This window comes from Sarcophilus harrisii, chromosome 1, assembly GCF_902635505.1.
Source record: "Sarcophilus harrisii chromosome 1, mSarHar1.11, whole genome shotgun sequence".
In the NCBI taxonomy this organism is placed as follows: Eukaryota; Metazoa; Chordata; class Mammalia; order Dasyuromorphia; family Dasyuridae; genus Sarcophilus; species Sarcophilus harrisii.
In genome coordinates this window covers 90,262,705-90,286,478 of record NC_045426.1, presented here as the reverse complement: position 1 = coordinate 90,286,478, position 23,774 = coordinate 90,262,705, and the positions used below count along the sequence as shown (strand labels likewise).

Sequence of the window (23,774 nt, the reverse complement as noted above, 5' to 3'; positions counted from 1 at the left end):
CCATTGTACAGTTGTATTGCAGTATTCCCTGGATTCAAATTCAAAGCATAACTCGTATGGCAAAAGTTATTTAATTTTCTGTTTAGTCACTTCACTCACATCTGATGATTTTTGAGTGCCCTATTTGGGATTTTCTTGGCAAAGATACTGAACTGGTTTGCCAATTTTCTCCTCCAGATCATTACAGATGAGGAACTGATATAAACAGGGTGAAGTGACTTGCTTGAGTCACACAGCTAGTAAGGGTCTGAAACTGGATTTTAATTCATCATGAATCTTTCTCATTTCAAGCCTAGTGCTCTATGTAATGTACCATGTTAGCTGCCGTTATTTAAGGTAGTTAGAAGTAAAATAGAATTTTTTTTCCCCCACCTGTATTCTTGGGCTTTATTGATTATAATTTGGGGAAGAGAGAGAGAAAAATATAAAACCAAGATGCTTAAGAGGAATTTCTTTGAGAGGAATTTACCAACATTGTTGGTTCAGATGTATAAAAAAATACAGGATATTTTCAATTCTCATTCAGAAAGGTTTAGCTAATTTGTTATCATGGTATAGGATTTAAATACTCACATTGTTTGATGATGCATATAAAATAAAATTTTAAAAAAAATTTTTATTCCAACTGTAAATCCTTTTGTAGTGCAGAATACAACATTGCTGAAAGAATGTTATACATTTTCATTTATAAATTATAGTTCTAAATGAACTAATTTATAATAATGATGAAAAATCATCTGATAATCCTTCTTTAGATCAGATTCATTTTTACCTTGTGAAAAGTTTGGAACTATCCTTAGCTTATTCTTTTAGATATCTGGCTAAGCAAGCAGTTTGATGTCACTTAATTCCAAGGAATTAACTGTTATTATTAATTAATAGTTAATTATTAAATTAACTGTTATCTTTTAAAAAATAATATTTTATGTTTCCATATACATGTAAAGATGGTTTTCAGCATTTATTTTTGTAAGATTTTGAGCTCTACAATTTTTTCTCTCTCCCTCACTTACCTCTCCCCAGCCCAAGAGAGCAAGAAATCTGATGTAAGTTATATATGTACACTCATTTTGAACATGTTTTCATATTAATTATATTGTAAAAGAAAAATCGGAACAAAAGAGAAAAAGCAAGCAAAAATTAAAAGGTGAAAACAGTATGCTTTTTTATCCACATACATTCTCCATAGTTCTTTCTGTAGATGCAGATGGCATTTTCTATCCCAGCTCTGTTGAACTTATCTTGGATCAGTGTGTTGTTGAGAAGAACTAAGTCTGTCATAGTCATTGCATTATTTTGGTGTTACTGTGTCAAGTGTTCTCTTGGTTCTGCTCCTAGCATCAGTTCTTGATGCTTTCCAGGCTTTTCTAAAATCAGCCTGCTCGTCATTTTTTATAGAACAAGAGCATTCGTTAATATTCATGTACTACCACTTCTTTAGCCATTCCCCAACTGATGGCATCTACTCAATTTTCACTTCCTTGTCGCTACCAAAAGGGCTGCTCCAAACATTCTTGCACATGTGGGTCCTTTTCCCTCTCTTGTGATCTCTTTGAGATATAGGCCCAGTAGTGAGACTTGCTGGATCAGCCCTTGGGGCATAGTTCCAAATTGTCCCATAACATAGTTTCAAACAGTTTTTTCCTGTGTGTATGTATATGTGTGTGTGTTTGTGGGTTTTTTTGGGGGGGTGGGATGGGGAGGTGTTTGTTTTTTAAAAAATATTTTGTTTATTTGGGGGTTTATTTGTTTATTAATTTAATGATTTTCTTACATCCAGTTTTATTAATGTCATCTTTGAATTTTAGGATTTCCACTTTAACGTTTAATTGGAAAGTTTTAATTTGTTCTTTTTCATTAATCTGCTCTTTATTTTACTGATAAAATAAGCAGGAGAGAGAGATTTTTTCTGATTGCTGCTTTTACTGCGTCTTATCAGTTTTGATAAGCGTTTTCTCATTGTTATTATTCTTTTCGATAAAATTACCATTTTTATGATTCATTAACCCACTCATTTTTAAGATTGTTATTTAGTCTCCAATTAATTTCTAACTTTTTCCGTGGTCCCTTATTAAACATAATTATTATTATATTATGATATGAAAAGAGTGCCTTTATTATTTCTGCGTTTCTGCATTTACCTATAAAGTTTTTATGCCCTAGTATGTGATCAGTTTTTAAAATTATGGTGTAATACTTTAAAAAGGGGGAGGGGTGTATTCTGTTAAATTTGTCCAAAATCATAATTGCTACTCCTTCTGTTTTCATATCAGATGAAGCATAATAAATATTACTCCAGACTTTTATTTTTATTCTTTGTGTATCTCTTATTTTTATGTGTTTCTTGTAAATACCATACTGTCAGATTCTGGCTTTAAATCCATTCTCCTATTCATTTCCATCTTGTGAGTCCATCCCATTCACATTTCAAGGTTAGGATTACTAGTTGTATATTTCTTCCATCCTATTTTTCCTCACTGTTTATTCTTACCTCCCTCTCTTTTTACCTAATCCCTCCTTAGACCTGTAATTTACTTCTGCCTGCTATCCTCCTAATCCACACAGCCTCCTCAAAATCCCTTCCTTATCGTCTCCCTATTCTTTAATCTGCTCACCCTTTATTTTAATCCTCTCTTCTTATTTCTTGATCTACACCATTCTAAGAATCCCTCTCTAATCCTCTCACTTTGTCCCCCTATTTCTTAATCTGTATTGCTCTCAGGGTCCCTCTCTTATCCCCTCATGTTCCTATTTATAAGTTAAGAAGAATATTATATCCTTCTAGGTATATGTTATTACCTCTTAAATTCAGTTTTGATGAGAATTAGCTTTAATACTATCAGACCCCTTCTGCCCTCCACAAAAAAACAATTTTCCCATTTATGCCTCGTTTATATAATTGCCTTTTCCTACCCCATTTTATTTTTTGTAGTCATTCCATAACTCAACCAATCCTCTGCCTTCTATTTTTGTAGGCTTTTCCATACTACCCTAGTAATGATAACATTCTTAAGAGGTACAGATAACATTTTCCCATATAAGAAGTAAACTGTTTGACCTTATTAAATTGCCTTATATTTGTTCATGTAGGGTTTTTTTCATTTTTGTGTTTAATCTCTTTGGAATACAAATATGATAGTATGTTGCTTGATTAAAAAATTTGCATGGTTAAGCCTTTTGGATATAATTCCAGATTGCTCTCCTGAATGGTTGGATCAGTTCATAACTCCAGCAGTGTGTTTGTGTCTTAATTTTTCTATATCTCCTCCCCCATAATTTTTCTTTTCTCTTATCAATCTGTGATAGGTGTGGGGTGGTACTTAAGAGTCGTTTAGTTTGCATTTCTCCGTAAGTAGGGAATTAAAGCATTTTTTCATATGTCTCTAGAGAACTTTTAATTACTTGATCTGAGAATTGTGACCATTTATCATTTGGTGAATGGCTCTTATTATTACACATTTGGCTTAATTATGTATGTATTTGAGAAATGAGGCATTTATTAGAGAAACTTGATAGAAATTTCTTTTCACAGTTATGACTAGTGTGTATTTACTCTTCTTCCTATTTTCCCATTTTTCTTTCTGCTTTTACCCTGTCCATCCTCAAAAGTGTTTTGCTTCTGATCACCTTCTATCAACTCCCCATACCTCTCTTATTTATTTCTTTTCCATCCTGCTTTCCTATAGGATAAGATGAATTTATGTACCCAACTGAGTGTGTATGTAATTCTTTCTTCAAGACACTTCCCTTGAAACTAAGGTTCATATATTCTCCCCTAATCTTCCCCTCTTCTGTAAAAACTATCTTACTTGAGATAGACTACTTCATTCTTCCTGTCCCCTTTCCCCTTCTTCTGGTGTACTTCTCTTTAGTTTTATATTTGAAAATCAGTTTTTTCTTTTTAGCTTTGCTCTTTTCACCAGGAATGTCCAAAAGTCCTCTATTTTGTTCATTATATGTCCATGTGTGCTCCTGAAGTGTTGTACCCAGTTTGGTGGGTATATGATTCTTGGTTATAATCTTAGCTCCTTTGACTTGTGGATTATCATAGTCCAAGCCCTCTAATCTTGTGCTATTCCGATTGTGGCTTTATGATAATTGAATTGTTTCTTTCTGGCTGATTTTTCTCTTTGATATTTGATATTTTGATATTTTCTCTTTGATCTGGATCATTTTGGGCTCTTTTTTTAGAAGGTGATTGATTCTTTCTATTCTTATTTGACCTTCTGGTTCTAGAATATCAGGCTAGTTTTCCTTGATAATTTCTTGAAAAATGGCTTTGAAATAGACAAGTAATTCTTCAGTTATTTCCAGCTCAGTCGTTTTTTCCTGTGAGATCACATTTTCTATTGTTTTCTCAATGTCTTGATTTTGTCTCATTAATTTCTCATGATAAGACAATATCTTATTGTCTTATAAAATCATTAGCTTCCCCTTGCCCAATTTTATTTTTGAAGTAGTTATTTTAGTTTTTGGATCTCCTTAAGTTGTTTTTAAGGTCTTCCGAGAACTCTTTTTGGGCTTTTGATCATTTTCTGTTTTTCTTTGAAGTAGCTTTTTTGATTTTACTGTCTTCTAAGTTTGATCTCACATATTCTCTATCACCATAGTAGCAGTTTATGTGGCACTTTAAAATTTGCTAGTCCTTATCTCTTCATTTGTTTCTCACCATAAGTCTGTGAGGTGGTGGTAGTAGTGGTGGTGGTGGTGGTTTTTCTCAGTTTGCATACAAGGAAACTCAACCTGAGGGATATTATGATTTTCACAAAGTTATCCCAGCTCTAATTTTCTTTAACTTACTAATACTTGCTCTTGCCACCAAATCATGAAATGTAGTCTAAAAGGTGAAAAGGCTCATCCACAGGGGAAAGTTTCAGTCTTCCATCCCATGTCCCAAGGTTCTGTTACTTGTCTTTTACTGATTTCATTAGTGTAAGAGTATTCTCTCCCCAGTTAGAAGATAAGCTCTCTTAAAAAAAAAGTGTTATTAGCTTTGTTGTATCTGTAGTGCTTATCACCATGTCTGGCACAACATACTCAAAAAATATAATTGATTTCCTCTATAAAACATAGAAATAAATATCATTTAAGTAGTTCATTAAGTAATTTTACTCTTTTCTTTTTTTACATGAGTACCCTAAGTTTCACTCTTAATTTTATAGAAATGAATCCGTTTTCCTGTAAACAAAATAGTTCTATGAAATATATAAATAAACTAGTTTCAGAATCTTCAAAGGCTACTTCTGACTTTTAATTTTAATACTGTTTTGAACTCAGTAGGTCAAGGAATTATTGTGAGCAAAATAAGACCAAGGACTATTTGATTCTTGTAACACTCTATTAAAAACCTTTTCCCAAGCTGATTTTGATTTGCTTCATAGTCTCTTAAGTAGCTATAGGGCCATCTAAGTACTTTCATACCATGTTTTAACACTAATATACCACAAGCATATAAAATGCCTCACTAAAATCTGTATCTTACTTATTGTTTTATCTTGATTAATTAGTCCAGTAATTTTACCAACTGTATAAAAGCTAGTCTGACAGTTTTTAGAAAATCTGTAAAGGTTCCTTGATAATAGTTGCTTCTCTTTGTAAATGGTCACAATGAACAAGTTCATTTCAGACTTTGTCAAAAGATTGCCATTAAATGAATGTAATAAATTATTATTGTTCTATAAGAAATGATGAGTGGGGTTGATTTCAGAAAAGCCTGGAAAGACATATGCTGAGTGAAGTGAACAGAACCTAGAAGAACTTTAGACGTAGTAACAGCAAGATTATGTGATGATCAACTATGATAGAATTGGTTCTTTTCATCAATGCAATGATCCAAGACAGTTCTAGTAGACTTGAGATGGAAAATGCCAAATATAGTTCTCAGAGAGAGAACTATAGATAACTAGGTGAATTGAAGCATATTATTTTCTCCTTTTTGCTTTTTTTCCTCCTGTTTTTTCCTTTTTGTTCTTATTTTTCTTTTATAACATGACAAATATGGAAATATTTTTAAAGTATTGTACATCTATAACATATGAAATTGCTGTCTTGGGAAGGGGGAAAGGAAGGAGAGAGAAAATGTTTAGAAAACTGTTTTCATGTATGTGGAAAAATAATATTGAGGAGAGAAAATTGACATTAAATTCATCAAATTGTACCTTAATTTCCTCATTTTGAAAATCAAGGCATTGTTTCCCTGTCTTTAGTTTTTTTGGCACCTTGTTCTTTATCATTCCTCGGAAGATTAAACAACAATTGTATATATGCATTGCTCCTGTGATATAATCTGCATAGTCTTGGAGATATGAAGTCATTTAGAGGAATTGAGCATTCTGTTATTGTGACTTTTCCTAGTCCTCTGTTTAGTCTTTCCCATGTTACAGTTTTGGTAAAGAATGCAAGTAAAAATAAAAAAGAAATGAAATAATTAATAACTTTTTTTTTTTTTTTTAAGCTATTGACTATGGCCAGGCACAATGCTAAATGCTGTGAAACCTTTGCTAGTTTAAACTTTGAAAACTACTTTTGCTCTACTTTTCCCTTAGCTCATAATTACTAGTTAGGACATGAATTAATTTGTTTATACTAATTTAGAATTTTAATTTTTTTGATTTCCTGGTATTCCATTAAAGATTTGGTAATGTGATATGGCTTCTTCCCCCTGTTGTCCAAGGAGTATTAGGGTTCAATCGTTTCCAAACTTTCTTTCTAAATCATGTAGCAGAAAAATATGCCATCCTTTGCCTGGAGCACATTAACCTGATAATTAAATTTGGATGTCTTCTAAGAAGTTTTATTTGAAAACTTAAGGTATTTTTACTAGGTGAGAGAGAATTATAGTACATATGCTATGAGGTGTACAAATGAAATGGAAGGGGAAAAAGCAAAGGGTCAGTAAACCTTTTTCAGTTGAAATATGTCAAGTGAGCACTTGAGAGTGAGACTATTTTTCTGATAGACTTAGTGCATTTTGTAGTTATACAGTAAAATTAAATGATCCCTAGTCATGAAGAGCTTAATTTCCATTGGGGGAGATTATAGATGATATATAGATAGACATACAGAATAACTATAAAGAGAACAAATACAAAGTAGTTAAATAAGAGATTAGTTTGAGAGGAAAAGCACTGACAATTGAGGAGAATCAGCAAAGGCTCCATGCTGAAGATGATAATTAAGTTGTGTTTCTTGAAGAGAGGAATTCCATGAGGGTAAAGCAGAGGATATTTTACATTCTAGATACAACAGACAAAGAGGTAGAATGTCTTGCATGAGAAGCAGAGAAGGTCAGTTGACCCAGATAGAGTGGAGAGAGGTAGAATAGTGTCCAGTGAGGCTGGAAAGTTAGATTGCAGGGAGGATTGTGAAGAGTTTTTAAAAATAAACAGAAGAGTTAACATTTCATTATAGAGGGAGTAAAGAGCAATAGAGAGGAGGACATAAATCTTTGCTTAAGGAAAATTAGCTTGGCAGCAGTATACAAAGATGATAGAAGTAGAACAAAAGACTTGAGCCAGGAAGAACCAATTTGGTCTTAACAATAGTATAGGCAAGAGGCAGAGATGTGAATCAAAGGTCCTTTACCTTTTCTGTAAGCTGCGGGTAAAGAAAAGGAAAAGTGCTCAAGATGTGATGGTAGAAATAGCAAGATGAAATATGCAGAGTGCAGAAACAAGGATTGTGAACTTGGTGGACTGGAAATATAGTATGGTGCCTTGGCCAAAAAATAGGGCAATTGAAAGAGAGATTTGGGGAAAACAGTGCTTGGTTAAAAAGGCGTTTAGTAAGATATTGTCCTTTTTCCTCTCAGAAATGATAATTTAGCAAAAAAGGCAATGCATTGGTGTCAGTGTAAAAACAGTGCTGAATTGTATGAGAGTGTCTCTGTTCCATGCATGACTCTATAAAGAGAATTGGCCAGAATTTTAATTATTTTAGATGAGAGGATGTTGTGATATTAGAGCCACCTGCCAGTGGCTGCTGAAAGTCTAACTCAGACCTGTAGAATGGATCTCTTCATGTGAGCGGATGATAAAGGAGACTTGAAAGGCAGTTGCTGTTGCCTGACTTCTCTTCTCTTTCCTTCAATTTATTTCATTCCCAATCCACAAGGAACATCTGCATTAGTAAAGGTTACTTTGCAACTCCTTCAAGTGTCATGATCCACAGCTTCGGAGGCTCTGGGAGAATTGACCTGCCCTTTCACTTAGGCATGGTCCTTAACAAGAGGGAGCAAATGGCCTTTGATTAACTAGTGTATAGTACTATTTATATTTTACTTGTTCTTTAATTCTATCTCTTCCTAGTAATATTGAAGAGGATTTTATAAAAATATATTTTCTTATTGCAGAAATTTTTTTTAAGTTATGTTTGAGTTGAGCTGCTTGCAAAAACTGGTTCAATTACAGTTTTGTGGGGTTTTTTGTTGTTGTTGTTTTACACTCAAAGTTTACTCATAAGCCTTTCTTCTCCCCCAACCTTTCCCCCTTCATTTTTCTTTTAGAAAAGTGTTTACTTTAGACTTCAGAATTTTAGAAAACTTTAGAAAGTGTTGACTTGTAAATTAAAGGATTCTGATGGCAATTTGCTGCTACTTGTCCCTCCTTCCCCTTTTTCCTCTTTGGGGCATTCTTAGGACAAATGGGAATTTTGGCCTTTGGGTTCCAGTTTTCAGATATTTTTGCATACTCTTGAAATGGTTGCTAGGAGTAGATATTTTTGAGACTTTTGTTTTTTACTTGCTGATGTGGACAAAAAAAAATCACATTAAATATGGAACTGATTACAACTATATTTTTGAAATGTCACACATTGAATCATTTGTTTCTTGTACCTATATACTCAAAAATGTGTATTCAGTTTTTTTTTCCCTACCCAAAATTAAAATTTAGTTACTTTGTATATGTTCCCATTAAAGCATTACTTAGCAATTTACTGTGGTCACTTCATAATACCATACTTAAGTTACTTGGCATTTCCTGTTGCTCATCTGAAACAGCAGTAGATTTTCAGTCTTTGTCATATTTGAGTTTGCCCTAGTTACATTGAAACTGATTCAATTTAGCAAATATTTGAGTGTATATTCTAATGCTGGAAATACAAAGAGAAATAAACCAGTAGCTGCCTTCAGTTGCATTCTGCATCTGTGGAAGATGGCAGGAATGAATACGAGTTAAAGCAATAGTTCCATGCTGTCCTTTACTGGCTACCTGCTCCATAGTCCCAAGGTGGGGTCAGGAGGTGGAGGGGAGGATTTAAAAAAAATTTTTTTTTTTAATTAAAAGCAAGACTATCAGCCTGTTTTACCAGGCCTTGTACTATACCCAGGCTTTAACTCCCACCAATTGGAAAGGCAGTAGCTAAACTGGAATAAGACAAATCCTAGTCACTATTGCTGGATTACTGTTACTTCCTCGAATATAACCTTCATTGAAAAGATTAAAAAAGAGGAACATTTAACAAATGGTACAGATAACAGGAGAGACACAGGCAAGAAATTGTAATAGGGCACATATCCAAGCTGTGATATTGTTTTTGTCCTTGTATAGCAAACTTGTAAACCAATGAAATACAAAGTAAGTTTCTAAGTTGTGATGTTTTAATGAGAATGAATAGCCAGAATAACAAATAAGCAGTCTTCTTATTTACTCTGATTCTAAAATAACAGTAATTTTAGAGATCCTGGGATCTGAAGTCATTCTGATCTCCCCAAATCCCTTTAGATGAGAAGATGTTAATCAATAAACAAATAATAAAGAGAATTGCTTTATATTCCTAGACACTTTGGAAATAAGTTATCTGCCTTAGAAAGCTATAAATTTCCACCTTTCAAATTGTAGAGCTTTTAAGCTAATTAGGATCAGACCTAAAAGACATGATATCAAAGACTGGAAGTCTGATCGAATAAAATATATTTTTGTTTTCAATGCCTTTAAAAAAAAAAAATGAATGGAAAATAGAAAATCCCCAAATTTAAGCTAAATAGGTTAGCTTTTCAGTTGTTTTGTTTTTTTAGTTATAGAAATGCTTTTTAAATCACAGTATTACAGTTTCTGAGATGTATATACCAAAGACTGGGTGTTAGTGTATTTTTTAATCAAAAGCTAAAACTAGACATACGTAGTTAGGAAGTTTTCAACTCTACTCTGCAATTATCAATTTTATAAAAGCTACAGGTATTTTAAAGTATGAGTATCAAGTTAAGAATGTCAGAGTAAAGTACACTACTACTGCTATGGATGTTTATGAGTATCATAGGATCTAAGGAATAGAATAGTAAATTTCATCCCAGGTCAAGGAGAAAATAATTGCAAGCATTCAGGAGGGGGGAAAAAAAAACAATTCAAATATAGTGGAGCCAGCCACTAAACAAGATTTAGCAACTTCTACATTAAAGGATTGGAGGACTTGGAATATGATATTCTGGAGAGCAGATGGGGAAAGTGAAGCAGAAATAGTTACCTTTTTTTTTTTTTTTTTTTTTTTTTAAATAAAGTTGTCCTTTTTTAAAATAGTTTTTTATTTACAAGGTATATGCATGGATAATTATTCAGCATTGACAATTGCAAAACCTTTTGTTCCAATTAGAAATAGTTATCTTAATAATACTATTTTTTAATGTTTTAGATGTATCTTTATTCTTGAGAAGTTTGTAGAGTTTTTTTCCATTTCACAACAAAATGAGCTCTAAATTTAACTTTAAAATTTTTACCAAATAATTTTCAGAAGTAGTAAAATATAGAAATTACACAATGAATGACTACTCTTCAAATATCAGGAATTATTTAGCCATTCCCTATAATAGAACTTTCATACTCAACTAAAATTTTTTTGTTTTTAATTTTTTGTTCCAAATCCTTCCATTCAGCCCCTTATCCACTCATTGAGAAAGCAAGCAATATGATACCCATTATAAATATGGTCATTCAAAACATTGTATTTGCCATTTGTGTGTGTGTGTGTGTGTGTGTGTGTGCAATTTGATGGGTACAATAACTGTGAAGTACATAATGTGAGTCTCTATTTTGCATATGCAAAGTTAAAAGACAGCATTGGGCACAAAACCAGTTTAGATACACTGCTCCCATCTTTGATATGCCAAATTCATATTATGATCATACAATGTTAGACCTTGGAATCGGATACTTAATTCTTCTAGATTAGGAGAATACATTCCTAAATTGTATAATACATAACATATTCAAATCAATCACATATAATCACAATCACAATATAATAGGTTTATATTTTTCTATTTGACCACTAGAAGGACCTTTAAAACTAGAGGCAGAAGTTTGTGATCAGAGGGATTTAAATGCATTCTGACTGTCCCCAATCTAGTTTTTGTATATGAAAAGATATTTGAGAATGAACTTTAACAAACTACATGAAAGTTCTTGTCGTATATGTAAGTCTCCATTGTTTTAATACTCAAGAATTCTCATGAAATCACTTATTTGTGAAGGAGCTTGAAGATTTTACAGGAACCTTTAGGAACCTTAGTCTCTGGATTTGCTTCTGGAGGTATCCACTTGAAACCATATTTTGGGGCTTTTTCCTCATCTCCGCTTCCATAGAAGATATACTTGTAAATTTATAACTTCAGAAAACAGTGTTATTTCCTAACCTGTCTTTTCATTTCTAAATTTCTGTAACCTATAACATTACATTGGCTCTTAGTGACCGAAAATAAAATAATTTCATGTTTTAACTAGAGACAACTTTAGAAACATGAAGTAAAACTGACTGTACTATAAGGCATGGTAGCTAATATACGATGCTGATTTCCTTACTTTTAGAATAGGAATATTCCATTTATATTTTGAATAGGACATATCACTTCATAGGTATGTGCCACAAGATCTATAGTGTATACTTCTCTGTGTTTATAAGTGCTGGATTTGCAACCATGATGCCTTTTACTGTTACCAAAGCAATTCATCCAAACTTGAATTCTGAACCCAGAGGTTCAGACCTGACCCTGTCTCCTATATATATAGTTGGAATCTGAATATCTTCAGTTAGGTTACTACATGTATACTCGATTCTTTGGCAATGTAAATGTAGTTATAGTGAGCCAACCTACACTGCTATAGAGCTCAGCCTCCTATTGCTTCTGCATCATTTGACTTTGCATGTGTCTAATCAGACATTCCTCCTTAAATTATGTTTACAGAATTTTTTTATTTCTAATCTCTTTTGGCAAATAAAAATGAAACAATAGGTTAACATCATAAGTTATATGTAGTACTTAACATACTTTGATTTTTTTTCTCCTACCTTAATAATTATGGATCTTATTCATTGTCGTTCTAGCTTTCTAAAAAGTAGAAGGTATTTTTCATATTATCTTTGTTCCTTTTTCTAATCTTGAGAGCACTGGTTTTTGCATCATCAGTATTTCTGCAATTATCCTTCCCAGGGTCCTTTTACGTCTTCTAATGTAAAAAAAATTTTTTAAAGGAGAAAGAAGAGATAAAACTAAATACATTAGAAAAGTCTGAAAACATCCAATATTTCACATCTTTGCAAGAAGTCGGGTTGGGATTATCTTCTGAATACATATTTTCTTTCTGGCCATGCTTGTCCTTTTTAAAATATGTTTGAGTTTGCATTCATATTCCATCACTTCTATTCTCTGGAGGTAGGATATATAGCATTTTTCAACACAAGTTCTTCGGGATTATCTTGAATCAATGTATTGCTGGAAACAGTTATGTCATTCATATTTGGTCGTATGATATTGTGGTTACATATACAATGTTTTCTTGGTTCTGCTCATTTTACTTTTTTTTTTTTTTAATAACTTTTTATTGACAGAACCCATGCCAGGGTAATTTTTTACAACATTATTCCTTGCACTCACTTCTGTTCCGATTTTTCCCCTCCCTCCCTTCCCCCTCTCCCCCAGATGGCAAACAGTCCTATACATGCTAAATAGATTACAGTAGATCTTGGATACAATATATGTGTGCAGAACTGAACAGTTTTCTTGTTGCTCAGGGAGAATTGGATTTAGAAAGTATAAATAACCTGGGAAGAAGAACAAAAATACAAGCAGTTTACATTCATTTCCCAGTGTTCTTTCTTTGGGTGTAGCTGTTTCTGTCCATCCTTGATCAATTGAAACTAAGTTAGATCTTGTCTTTGTTGAAGAAATCCACTTCCATCAGAATACATCCTCATACAGTATCGTTGTTGAGGTATATAATGATTTCCTGGTTCTGCTCATTTCGCTCAGCATCAGTTCATGTAAGTCTCACCAATCCTCTCTGTATTCGTCCTGCTGGTCATTTCTTACAGAACAATAATATTCCATAACATTCATATACCACAATTTACTCAACCATTCTCCAATTGGTGGGCATCCATTCATTTTCCAGCTTCTGCTCATTTTACTTTGTTTCAGAAGTTCATTTTAAGTCTTGCTAGAATTTCTTGAAAGTATCCTGCTCATCATTTCATATAGCATGGAATATTCCATCAGTCATTTACTACAACTTGTTTTACTGTTCCCCGACTGATGATCATCCCCTTGGTTTCCAATTCTTTGCTACCACAAAAACAGCTATTATAAAGAATATTGTTCATATACATCCCTTTTTTGCATGGGATGGAGTGGGCATCTGCGGTTTCTTTTACAAAAAGTGCTGCTGTAAATATTTTAGTGTATATGAGAACATTCTTGTCATTTACCCCTTTGAGTGTAAATGCATGGTAGTATAATTTCTGGATCAAAAGGTATGAACATATTAGTTACTTTATTTGCATAATTTCAAATTGTTTTCCTTAGTAGTTGTACCAATTCATAGCTTCATCAGCAATGCAGTAGTGTGCCTAAATTATGAGGAGTTCTTTTACACTGCTTTAAGATCGCCTGTATACTGCCTGTTATGGAACCACGTATTCATAGGTAAACTAAACTACATTGCTGTGTTGGGTAAAATATTTAAAAATTGGGTCAGTATTCATTTGGATATATGAGAGTTGGGTTCTATTTGTCTGCAACTAGCTACATAATTTAAAAAAAAAACAGCCTTTATGGGCTTTGATTGTCTCATTTGCTTAAAAAAGGATGACAGACAAACAGCAAGCATTTATTAAACATTTCCCATATGCTAGGCACTTGTTGAGTACTGAGGATAAAAAGAAAAATCATAAAACAGTTGCTGACTTTAAGATGTTTCCTTTCTAATTTGAAACTCATTATAAATAGTCCAGATGAGATGCGATAAAGGTCTGAATTAGGGTGGTGAATGTGTCAAGTAAAGAAAAAAAATTTATGAGATCTGGCAGTTGATTTAGATGTGTGGGTATGCTGGTGACTAGAAGTTAAGAAAAAATAGAATTGGATCAATAGCTCTGGGAATTATCTGCAAGGAGATAGTAATTTGGTTGTTGTTGAGGTCACCAGATGAAAAAGTTTAGAGAACTTAAAGAAGAGCATGTGGGATAGAGCCTGGATATGATTGAAGCTGTAGCAAAGGAAAAAAAGTGAAAAGCCTACAGATAGATGTGAGAAAATCCAAAAGAGAGCAATCATTAAATTAGAAAGGAAACATCTTAAAGTCAGCAACTGTTTATGATTAATGTATCAATGAAAATGCAACTACTACTAGAAAGGACAGTCAGCAATACAGTGTCATCCAAAAGATGAGTACATACCAGAAGGCAGAAGAAAAGAGGGTATGGGATAAGATGAAAAAATTAATTATAGAGTATAAGTGCAAGAGGTCAAAGTGGGACAGTCTGGAGTGGATCATTACTTTCAGATGAGAGCTGTTCTTGGGCAGTCTTAAGGACCAGGCCTTAAACCAAAACTAATCTAATTCTCCTGGGCCACCCAGTCATAGGCCAAGCCCTATTTGGTCATTATTTGGTTTTTGATTTGACTCAGATTGAATGTAAATAGCAGTCATTTCTGCTGTGGCCAGAAACCCTGAGAGTCTTCCTCCCAGATTGATTGATTTGGATTTTTTTTTTTTTTTTTTTTTTTTTTTTTTTTTGGACTAGATGAAAGAGGAGATTTTTTGCCTCAATTACGATCTAGCCTTAATAACTGAATGGGTGTAGCCTCAGTCAAACTGAGACCTGTCAAACACCTTAGCTTAAAAAGACCCAGGTTTCCCATTTCATCCAGAGCCATCTCAGATTATCCTGATCTATTTTCTGGTCATTGGACCCAGAGGGCTCTGGAGGGGAAGGTAAGGGCAGGTGACCTTGTACAGCCCTCCTTCACTCAAATCCAATTCACTCACATGTCATAGCATCTGCTACCTGATGTCCTAGTCCTCTTCGAGAATAAAGGATAAACAACAAACTCTGGAGTTGAGTGTCACAGGGCTAGGAAGAGTAAAGAGGGAATAGTAGGAATGTTAACCATTGGTCAAAGAGTGCAGTAAAGAAAGAATATCAATAAAGGTCAGCAAATGAAGTCTTTTAGAACTTTAAAAGTCAACCATCATTTTCCCTCTGATAATTTTTATCTATCCCTGTGTCACAAGAGATTTCTCTCCTGGGATCATTTGGAGTGAAGCTCCAAATGTATTGTTTTGGCCATCTTATGAAATATAGAAACTTAGTGAAGAGTCGGGAAGTAATGGAGAAGAGCTAAGAAGTAATGAGTCTTAGTTAAACCTGACTAGAGTGTGTATTTATAATGACCTTCATGTTGTCCTAAAGTTTTGTGGAAAGACAAGGAAGTAGGATGTTCTTCCTTGAGCTAACCCTGAGGACAGCCTGGTCATTGGATCCTTTAGTCATCTTGATGAGGTGGTGTGTCCTAGAATCCCTAAAGTTCCTTCCTGCTTTAAAATTTTACAATGAAAACATGTTGAAAAGCCTAGACAATTGTTATTTGATCAGTTTATATTTTGAGCTATTCAGCAGGGAATGGGGAGGAGGGAGGGAAGGCTTTTCCATTCATTGTAGGCCATAAAGATTGTAATTACTAGTTACCTCCATTATCATTTGAGCTTAGTTTAAGTGCTGACCCATTTTGAAAATTCTAAGGCCACAGAATAAGCAGAAAACAGAGTGACTCTTCCGTCATGCCAACAAGAAACTTTTCAGATTCCTCATGTCCAGGATGTAATAGTTGTTGCCCTGTAGTTGAGTAGTTCCATGTTCAGCAATACCCTTTTTGGAATCAAGAGAACACAGAGTAATGCATTATGCTACATCAGTGTATGAGCAAGCCCTACTGACACTCTTAGTGATTAAATTGGACCATAATTAAAATGTCTATCATGCTAATTAGATGCCCATTCAATGAAACCCTCCCATTTCAGAATCTGGACTCTTCAGTTAACCAGTGATTTAAATAGGCATCTGAAGGAAATAGAACAACCATTTATACCAGTGTAGTTAAGGTCTTTTGTTTAGTATATCCAGTTCTTCAGTCATTTCCTCCATCTATTTTAGTATAGTTGCAAAAGTATAACTGAGAGTTAACTGCCTTGAAACTTCTTTCAGCAGCCAGCTTTTGAATTTGTTCCTTAAGGCTCTTGCTATCAATTTACTTTGAAAGTCAGAAATTTCTTCTCTCCAACAAAAATATAAACTCTTTCAAATAAATACTAGGGGAAGGAAGCTGTGTGCAACAAGCTAGGAAGTACCATATTTGTGAGGGACAGAATGATAAAATTAAGCCATTAGCAATAACTAAAAATATTCTTTGCTAGGGAAGGAGAAAACCAAGATAGAGAAAGAGAGTGTTCTGTAATTTCACATTTCTTTGCATAAACTTGGTAGAGTTACAGAAGTGAGAAGACTGCAGTAAAATGTTCTTAGGGTAGTTATTGCTTCTACCTATAGCAACAACATAGTTGAATACCAATAAATGTAACCACAAAAATTTTGCTTTCAGGCTGTCTGAATTAACCTGAATGCCTAAAAGGAGCATAGCTGGTGATTACTTTTTTCCATGGAAAAGAACAGTTTATTGGAGGTGACTAAGGAGAGGTGGTAGACCTGTTTCTTCCTAGTTTGTGTCAATTCTGAAATATATTGCTTCCTGCTTTTTTCTAATACTAGTTTTTCCACGGTATTTTTTTTTTTTTGGAGGATTAGCAAGTACACTTGGGCCAAAATTAATTCCAGGATAGTGTCTCTTGTACATTCTAATTAAATTGCCACCGCTTTTCTTATCAACCTTTGGTTGTCACTTAAATCCTTGGCTAATTTTTTCTGTTTATAAACAGGAAGTTGCATTAGTTAATTCTTTCTGCCTTTTTAGAATGTTTAGGCTGGATGATATGTGAAATCCAAAGTAATTTATTTGGGAAAGAGATTGTAAATAATATTCCATGTGATAGGAGTAGCATGCATTTAGGATTTTAAAGAAACAAAGTATTTAAATTTTAGTAAAGGGATATTAGAAGATAACATTTTATTTGTTTTCAGTGATCAGAGATAAGATCTAGAACTTAAAGGCATTTTCAGCATCACCTAAATATGAATCTAATAAGGATCGCTCTTAATTATACCTTTATTCAAGGACAGTTCTTCAGTGGCTCTGTTTTTGTCACAAACCTAAGGGATAGCAAAACTGCTATTGGGAAGTTAATGGCCCCAAATGTTACTACCATTGAAAATAGATTTAATAGTCAGATTAGCTTTTCCTAGAAAACTCTATACTGGTTATTTTTTTTAGCAAATTCCTCTAGGCCTGACAACAACAAATGGTTTAGAAATTATCTGTTGGGTAACTATGTATCTCCTTTACTTAAATTTTTTCTTCATAAATATACTTGGTATAAGCAGCACATGTTGAATGTCATGTGCAGCCTACTGCATCTGATCCAATAAATTTATACGTTGAAAATAAAAGGATAGGACTAATTCCGAAATCTCAGCCTGATATGTATTTATTTAGAGAAAATTTTAAATCAATAACTGCTTCACAAAAGAACTTTGTTCTTTTCTTATAAATGTCTTGTTGTGTTTTATGTTTCCTCTAGTCTTCCAAAAAACCCAAAACTGCAGAAGCAGATACCTCAAGTGAATTGGCCAAGAAGAGCAAAGAAGTGTTCAGGAAAGAGGTGAGGATAGAATCAAAATTTGTGATGTTAGATTATCGGTTTTTCCTTCTATTCCAAAAATACATAGGGGTGTACACACACATTCTCTCTCTCTGTACTCTCTCTTCCCCTTTCCTCCCCTCTCCCCCCACATTCGCTTTCACCCAGAATAGAGAGGACCAGAAAGTAAAACCACCCAAGGATTTATATTTCATGGTTCTACTTAGGCATTAGGTTCTACTTACCTAATTTCATAGAACTGTGAATATCTCTGTTTAGTTCACTTCCTGGAGTGATAGTTGTTGGGTCCCTCTTCCATCACAGATGTCCCAGTTCATTGTGCAGTGCCTGAATCCTTACCGGAAACCTGACTGCAAAGTGGGGAGGATAACCACAACAGAAGACTTCAAGCATCTAGCACGCAAGGTATTCTCCCAATCCTCAGTCCCTGGCCCCCAGTTCTTCCTCATTTGACTAAATTAGTATTCAAGTGAGGCTTAAAGGCTATCATTCATACTAAAAGTGCTGTGACCTTCAAAAACTTTGATCTGGAGTAGAAATCAGTTTCCCTTTTTGCGTGCCTAAGGATAGAGAAGGTTGCTTTGCTAGCAACTGCTAGCATGCATATAGATATAAATATATAATTCTAGTATTCTTACATTTAGTACAATGACTTCTTGAAGAATTTGCTTTATATCTGTGGGTGACTTTAGATAACAGAGTTAAGTCCCAGTATCAGTATTTCCATACTGATTTATCTACCATGGTCTTTTTTTGTTCCCTTTATCCTTTTCCTTGGGGTGGGCACTCCACACAGCTGACTCACGGTGTCATGAACAAGGAGCTGAAATACTGTAAGAATCCTGAAGACCTGGAGTGCAATGAGAATGTGAAACACAAAACAAAGGAGTACATCAAAAAGTACATGCAGAAGTTTGGGACTGTTTACAAACCCAAAGAAGACACAGACTTGGAATAACATCATGGGTCAGCAAAGATGGCTTAAAGTGGGAAGACAAAAAGGAAAGTTAACTCAATGAGAGAAGCCCATGGGCCTCTTTAACCCATTTCTCCCAGCCTTGTCAGGGCTGTTGCCACTGATGACTCTTGGCACTTGAATCCTATGAGTCATGCAAAGTAAAGAAATCATATTCCATTTAAAACAAAGCAAGGCCACAGTCAATATGATACTGGGGTAGGTGGGCCAAGACTGTCAGGACCCTGGAAGGGAGACTATTCCCCTCAATCTCCTAGGCCTGACCCCCATTTTCTAACTTGGGTCTCCTACTTGGCGGTGCTGTTAGCGCACTGACCCATGCGCACCCCTTCCTCCCCACTCCCTGTGCCGGGGAATCTGTATTATATTTTAACGTATATGTGAATATATTGATAAATATTTTTTCTGGGTTTTTGTTTTTGTTTTGTTTTGGGTTTTTTTTTGTTTGTTTTTGTTTTTGCTTTTAGCCTATGCGTGCTAAGATCACGGGAACACTTTGTAAGGATAGTTTGGGTTCTCCTGCAAGGTTTAATCTGTTATCATGTAAATATTCCAGAGTAGGCTACCTCTGAGTTTCTGGTCAGCCTCATGCTATGTTGATAAGATTGATTTTACTGCTTAAAATCATTTTACTTTATCCAATTTTTACTGAACTTTTTATGTAAAAAAAAAAAAATTAAAATAAAATCAATTAAAGAACTTGGCCTATACTTCACCTATAAAATTAATTGGTTTAAAAAAAAAACTTTAAGAACCAAGTAGACATTATGTGTTTGACTTCTGAACTTTATTATGTTATGTGGGACTGTTAGGACGTTTCTGGGACATGGGTTAGAAGGAAGAGAATATCTTTGTGTGAGAGAGTATATGGCTTATTGTTTGAGACAAATGATTTTTGGTCCTTGACCTAAAATTATGTAGTGGGCTAATCTTGAAACAAAAATAATGATGCTAACCAAATCTATTGTGAATCTGAACTGAGTTTTCTCAGTGGGAATTAAGTTATTCACCATCAACCCTTTTGGAATAGCAGAAGTGAAAATGATGTGAACGTATTTTTATTCAATTTGTGGGAAATTTCACATGGCTTTCCCAAAGTGAAATGAGTTGTTTGTTTCAAATAGAGAGTCCTGAGGCTGTAAGGTCACTTGCCATGAATTGTTGTAGAGAGAATTTCTGTTCATATGTGGGTTGAAATAGTTGCTCAATTGAAATCCCTTCCAATTTGGTCATCCTTAGCTTACCTATAATCCAAGGCCTATTTAGTACTGGGTTAATTATAATTAAAGAGTCATCTGGCCAAAATTACATGATAAGTTTTGGAAGTGGTCTAAAAATTCATCTGGTTGAACTCCCATTTCTTCCTCCTTCATTTTTCTAAATAGTATTTTATTTTTCCAAATACATGTATAGATTGTTTTCAACATTCATTTTTGCAAAACTTTGTGTTCCAGAGTATTCTCCTTCCCTCTCTATCAGCAATATAGGTTAAATATGTGCAATTCTTTTAGACATATTTCCATATTTGTCATGCTGCACAAGAAAAATAAGATCGGGGGGGGGGGGGAACAGAAGGTGAAAATGTTATGCTTTGATCTACATTTAGTCTCCATAGTTCTCTCTGCGATATTGGCATTTGCTTTTGGAATTTTCTTGAATCACCTCATTGTTGAAAAGAGCCATGTCCATCACAGTTGATTATTACATCATCTTGCTGTTGCTGTGTACAATGATCTCCTGGTTCTACTCACTTCACTCAGAATCAGTTCATGTAAATAAGTCTCTTCAATCTTTCTGAAATCATCCTGCTTGATTGTTCCCTATCGAACAATAATATTCCATGACATTCACATATCATAACTTTATTCAGCCATTCTCCAGCTGATGGGTGCCCACTCAGTTTCCAGTTCCTTGCCCCTACAAAAAAAGCTGCTACAAACATTTTTGCACAGGTTATCCCTTTTGGGGGTGAGAGGGGGAGAGAAAACTAGAAACTCAAGGCCTATTAGGCCAGTCCCATCCTTGCATCTGTCACTTTTCCTGGTCAAAGAATGGGACAACTAGTATACACCAGCGACTCACAAGGCCCTGGATGAGCCCTGACTTGGTCATGTGGGTATGACCTTAGAATCTATTTTTTATTAACTATTACTAAATCTAAAATCTTCTATTTGCCTAGCTCATTAGAGGCTAGAAGAAATAACATTTCTTCGTCCCAGGAACCATCCATGTGATGAAGAGACAACATACACTTGTGTTAGAGCACTCATGGTAGATAGTATCCAGTAAGTGCAAGTTGAAGGGGATTGACAGGCAGTTCCATAGTATTTTAGAGGAGAGAGGAAGTGTCATGCAGGAGTGGGTCCTGGAGGATGGATGACAGTGATATTTCATGCTTCTCTAGTCCTTTACTGCAACCCTAAGAGGATGGATGGTCAGTGTGAGTCTGATCTCATTCCTGCCTTCCAGAAAGCTTCCAGGGTCTCAGATGTAAGAATAGGTTGAGTGCAAGTAAATGTTCTAGTAGTGCTGGGATTTCTTCCCCTTCCCAATAAGATAGGACTTCATATAAGTGTTTTAAGTTTTTGCAAAGTGCTTTTTTCATAATAATCCTTTGAGATAAAAGTATAAGAATTATTCTTATTTTACAAATGAGACACAGAAGAGGATGGAGTTGGCATTAGCATATTCAGTGAATTCAACTAGGACTCAATACTTGAGAATATAAATGAGGATAATAATGCTAATTATTAGTGCCTGTTTCACAGGTATGTGAGAATCAAATGAGACAGTGCATTTAAAGCCTTTGCAAATTTTAATGCACAATATAAATGTAAACTTCTCTATACAGTGCTAATTTTGATTGATCTGTTATGTTTTCTAAAGTTTTGATTATAGGGAGACAGCAGAGCTCGTTGATTACCCAAAGAAGTATCTTAAAAGTCCATGGAGATATGAGCTTGCTACAGTAGAGTTTAAAATAAACCAGTGTCTGTGAATGGGGTGAGTTGGTTCATCTCACCCCTTACCCCTGCCTTTCATTTTGTAGACACTGTGCCAAGGAGTCGGAATTGCCAAATTGAAGGAATTGAGTCCATGAACTGTTGGTCTTTTACAAAGAAAACTGTCAGTTCAGTGCTTTGAAGGAGACAATATGACAGAATAGAAGAACACAACTTGGGAAAATAGGAGAACTAGGTTCAAGTCCCTTCTCAGACACTGCTTCACTATATTGTGGGAAGTCATGTTATGAAGGAAAGATTTGAAGGTTTATAAAACAGAAATAGCCACTTTGTATTAACAAACTAACCCTAATTAGCCAGAACTTCTGAGTTGAAGTTTTTCTTGTCCTGGCTAATCCATAGGTTCCTGAGGCCTGAATAAAGTGGTTCTGTATCCAAGGTGGTCTATTTATTCATTTATTTATTTGTTTGTTTATTTTTTTATGGTGAATGGTCAATCAATAAACATTTATTAAGCACCACCCAATTTTTTTTCTCTTGAATTAATAAAGGAAAAATAATATAAGCTTCTGGAGAATAGGGAGTCTTTTTTTTTTTTTTTCTTTGCTTGTGTTTTTGTCCCTAGCACCTAGTACAATATCTGGCACATTATGAATACTTTAGTGAATAATCTATGTGTGTGTATGTGTATGTGTGTGTGTGAGAGACACACAGGTATATGTAAGTATAAGGATGTGTATACATATAGAAAAGTCTGCTCAAATCTAGGCTTTGTTACCTAGTGCCTGTTTGATGATGAGAAAATCACTTCCCTTTTCTCTGTACTTAAACCTTCCTACCTATAAAATAGAAGGGTTGAACTAGATGGTCTTTAAGGTTTCCTCTCACTGTAATATTCTCTTGTATGATCCTAAAATCCTTTCTAGCACTTTAATGGTCCATATTCTAATATCCATTCCAGATATAATATTTTATGTTCTAGGTTTTGTTCAGTTGTGTTTGACTCTTCATGACCCCATTTTAAATTTTCTTGATAAAAGATACTGGAGTGGCTTGCTGTTTTCTTCTCCAGCTTATTTTACAGATGAGGAAACTGAGGCAAACAGACTTGTTCAGGATTAACCAGCTAGTAAGTATCTCAGGCCAGAGTTGAATTGAGATCTTCCCAACTCCAGGCCCAGCACTATTCACTGCACTATATAGCTGCCCCAGGTCTTGTCTTAGCTCTCATATATGTTCTGAAATTCCTTCCAGTTCTGACATTCATTGATCACTTTGGGTGATGAATTAGATTATATTTTGGCTTGAATACTATGGTAACATATACAGAAGCTCTAGCCTGCCACTCTGGGGGACCAGGACTGTTAGATCATACCCTTCCAGTTCTCTAATACCCCAAGGGATTTGATAGATCTTTCTACTCTTTAGCTGTTTCATCCATTTGTAAGGGGCAAGTGACTAGCACTTCAGTTCCAATAAATCATTTAATACAAGGTAGCTTTTACAAACAGATATTTGCTTCAAAGATATAGCCAGGACAAAGTACAAACATCTCTCTCAAAATGTCCTCTCTGAGGACATAATTCCCTGTCCCTCTGCCTATATATGTACATCTCAGTTCTATGATGAAGCGAGAGGTTAAGGTTCAAAATTTCGTTCAGGCCATACCTAGCATTGGTCCTCCTAAGTTCACATCCAAAGGTTGTAGTCCTATAGATCTGTGTTCCTCAGGGCATCAATGCTGAATCAACAACAACATTCTGCATGGATTCTTGAATTCCTCAGGCCATCATT

The 23,774-nt window shown here is 34.6% G+C and overlaps 1 protein-coding gene across 2 annotated transcripts in view; it reads left to right on the top strand.

The window, feature by feature from the left end:
- SETD2 (SET domain containing 2, histone lysine methyltransferase) overlaps positions 1–19,716 on the top strand; it is a 132,588-nt gene extending 112,872 nt beyond the window's left edge. For both annotated transcript variants that reach the window (XM_031960600.1, XM_023497992.2), the window contains exons 19-21: positions 17,961–18,041; positions 18,345–18,446; positions 18,838–19,716. In XM_031960600.1, coding sequence (XP_031816460.1) covers positions 17,961–18,041; positions 18,345–18,446; positions 18,838–18,999 — 345 coding nt within the window. In that variant the 3' untranslated portion in view covers positions 19,000–19,716. The remainder of the gene's footprint in view (positions 1–17,960; positions 18,042–18,344; positions 18,447–18,837) is intronic.
- Positions 19,717–23,774: the final 4,058 nt, after the last annotated feature.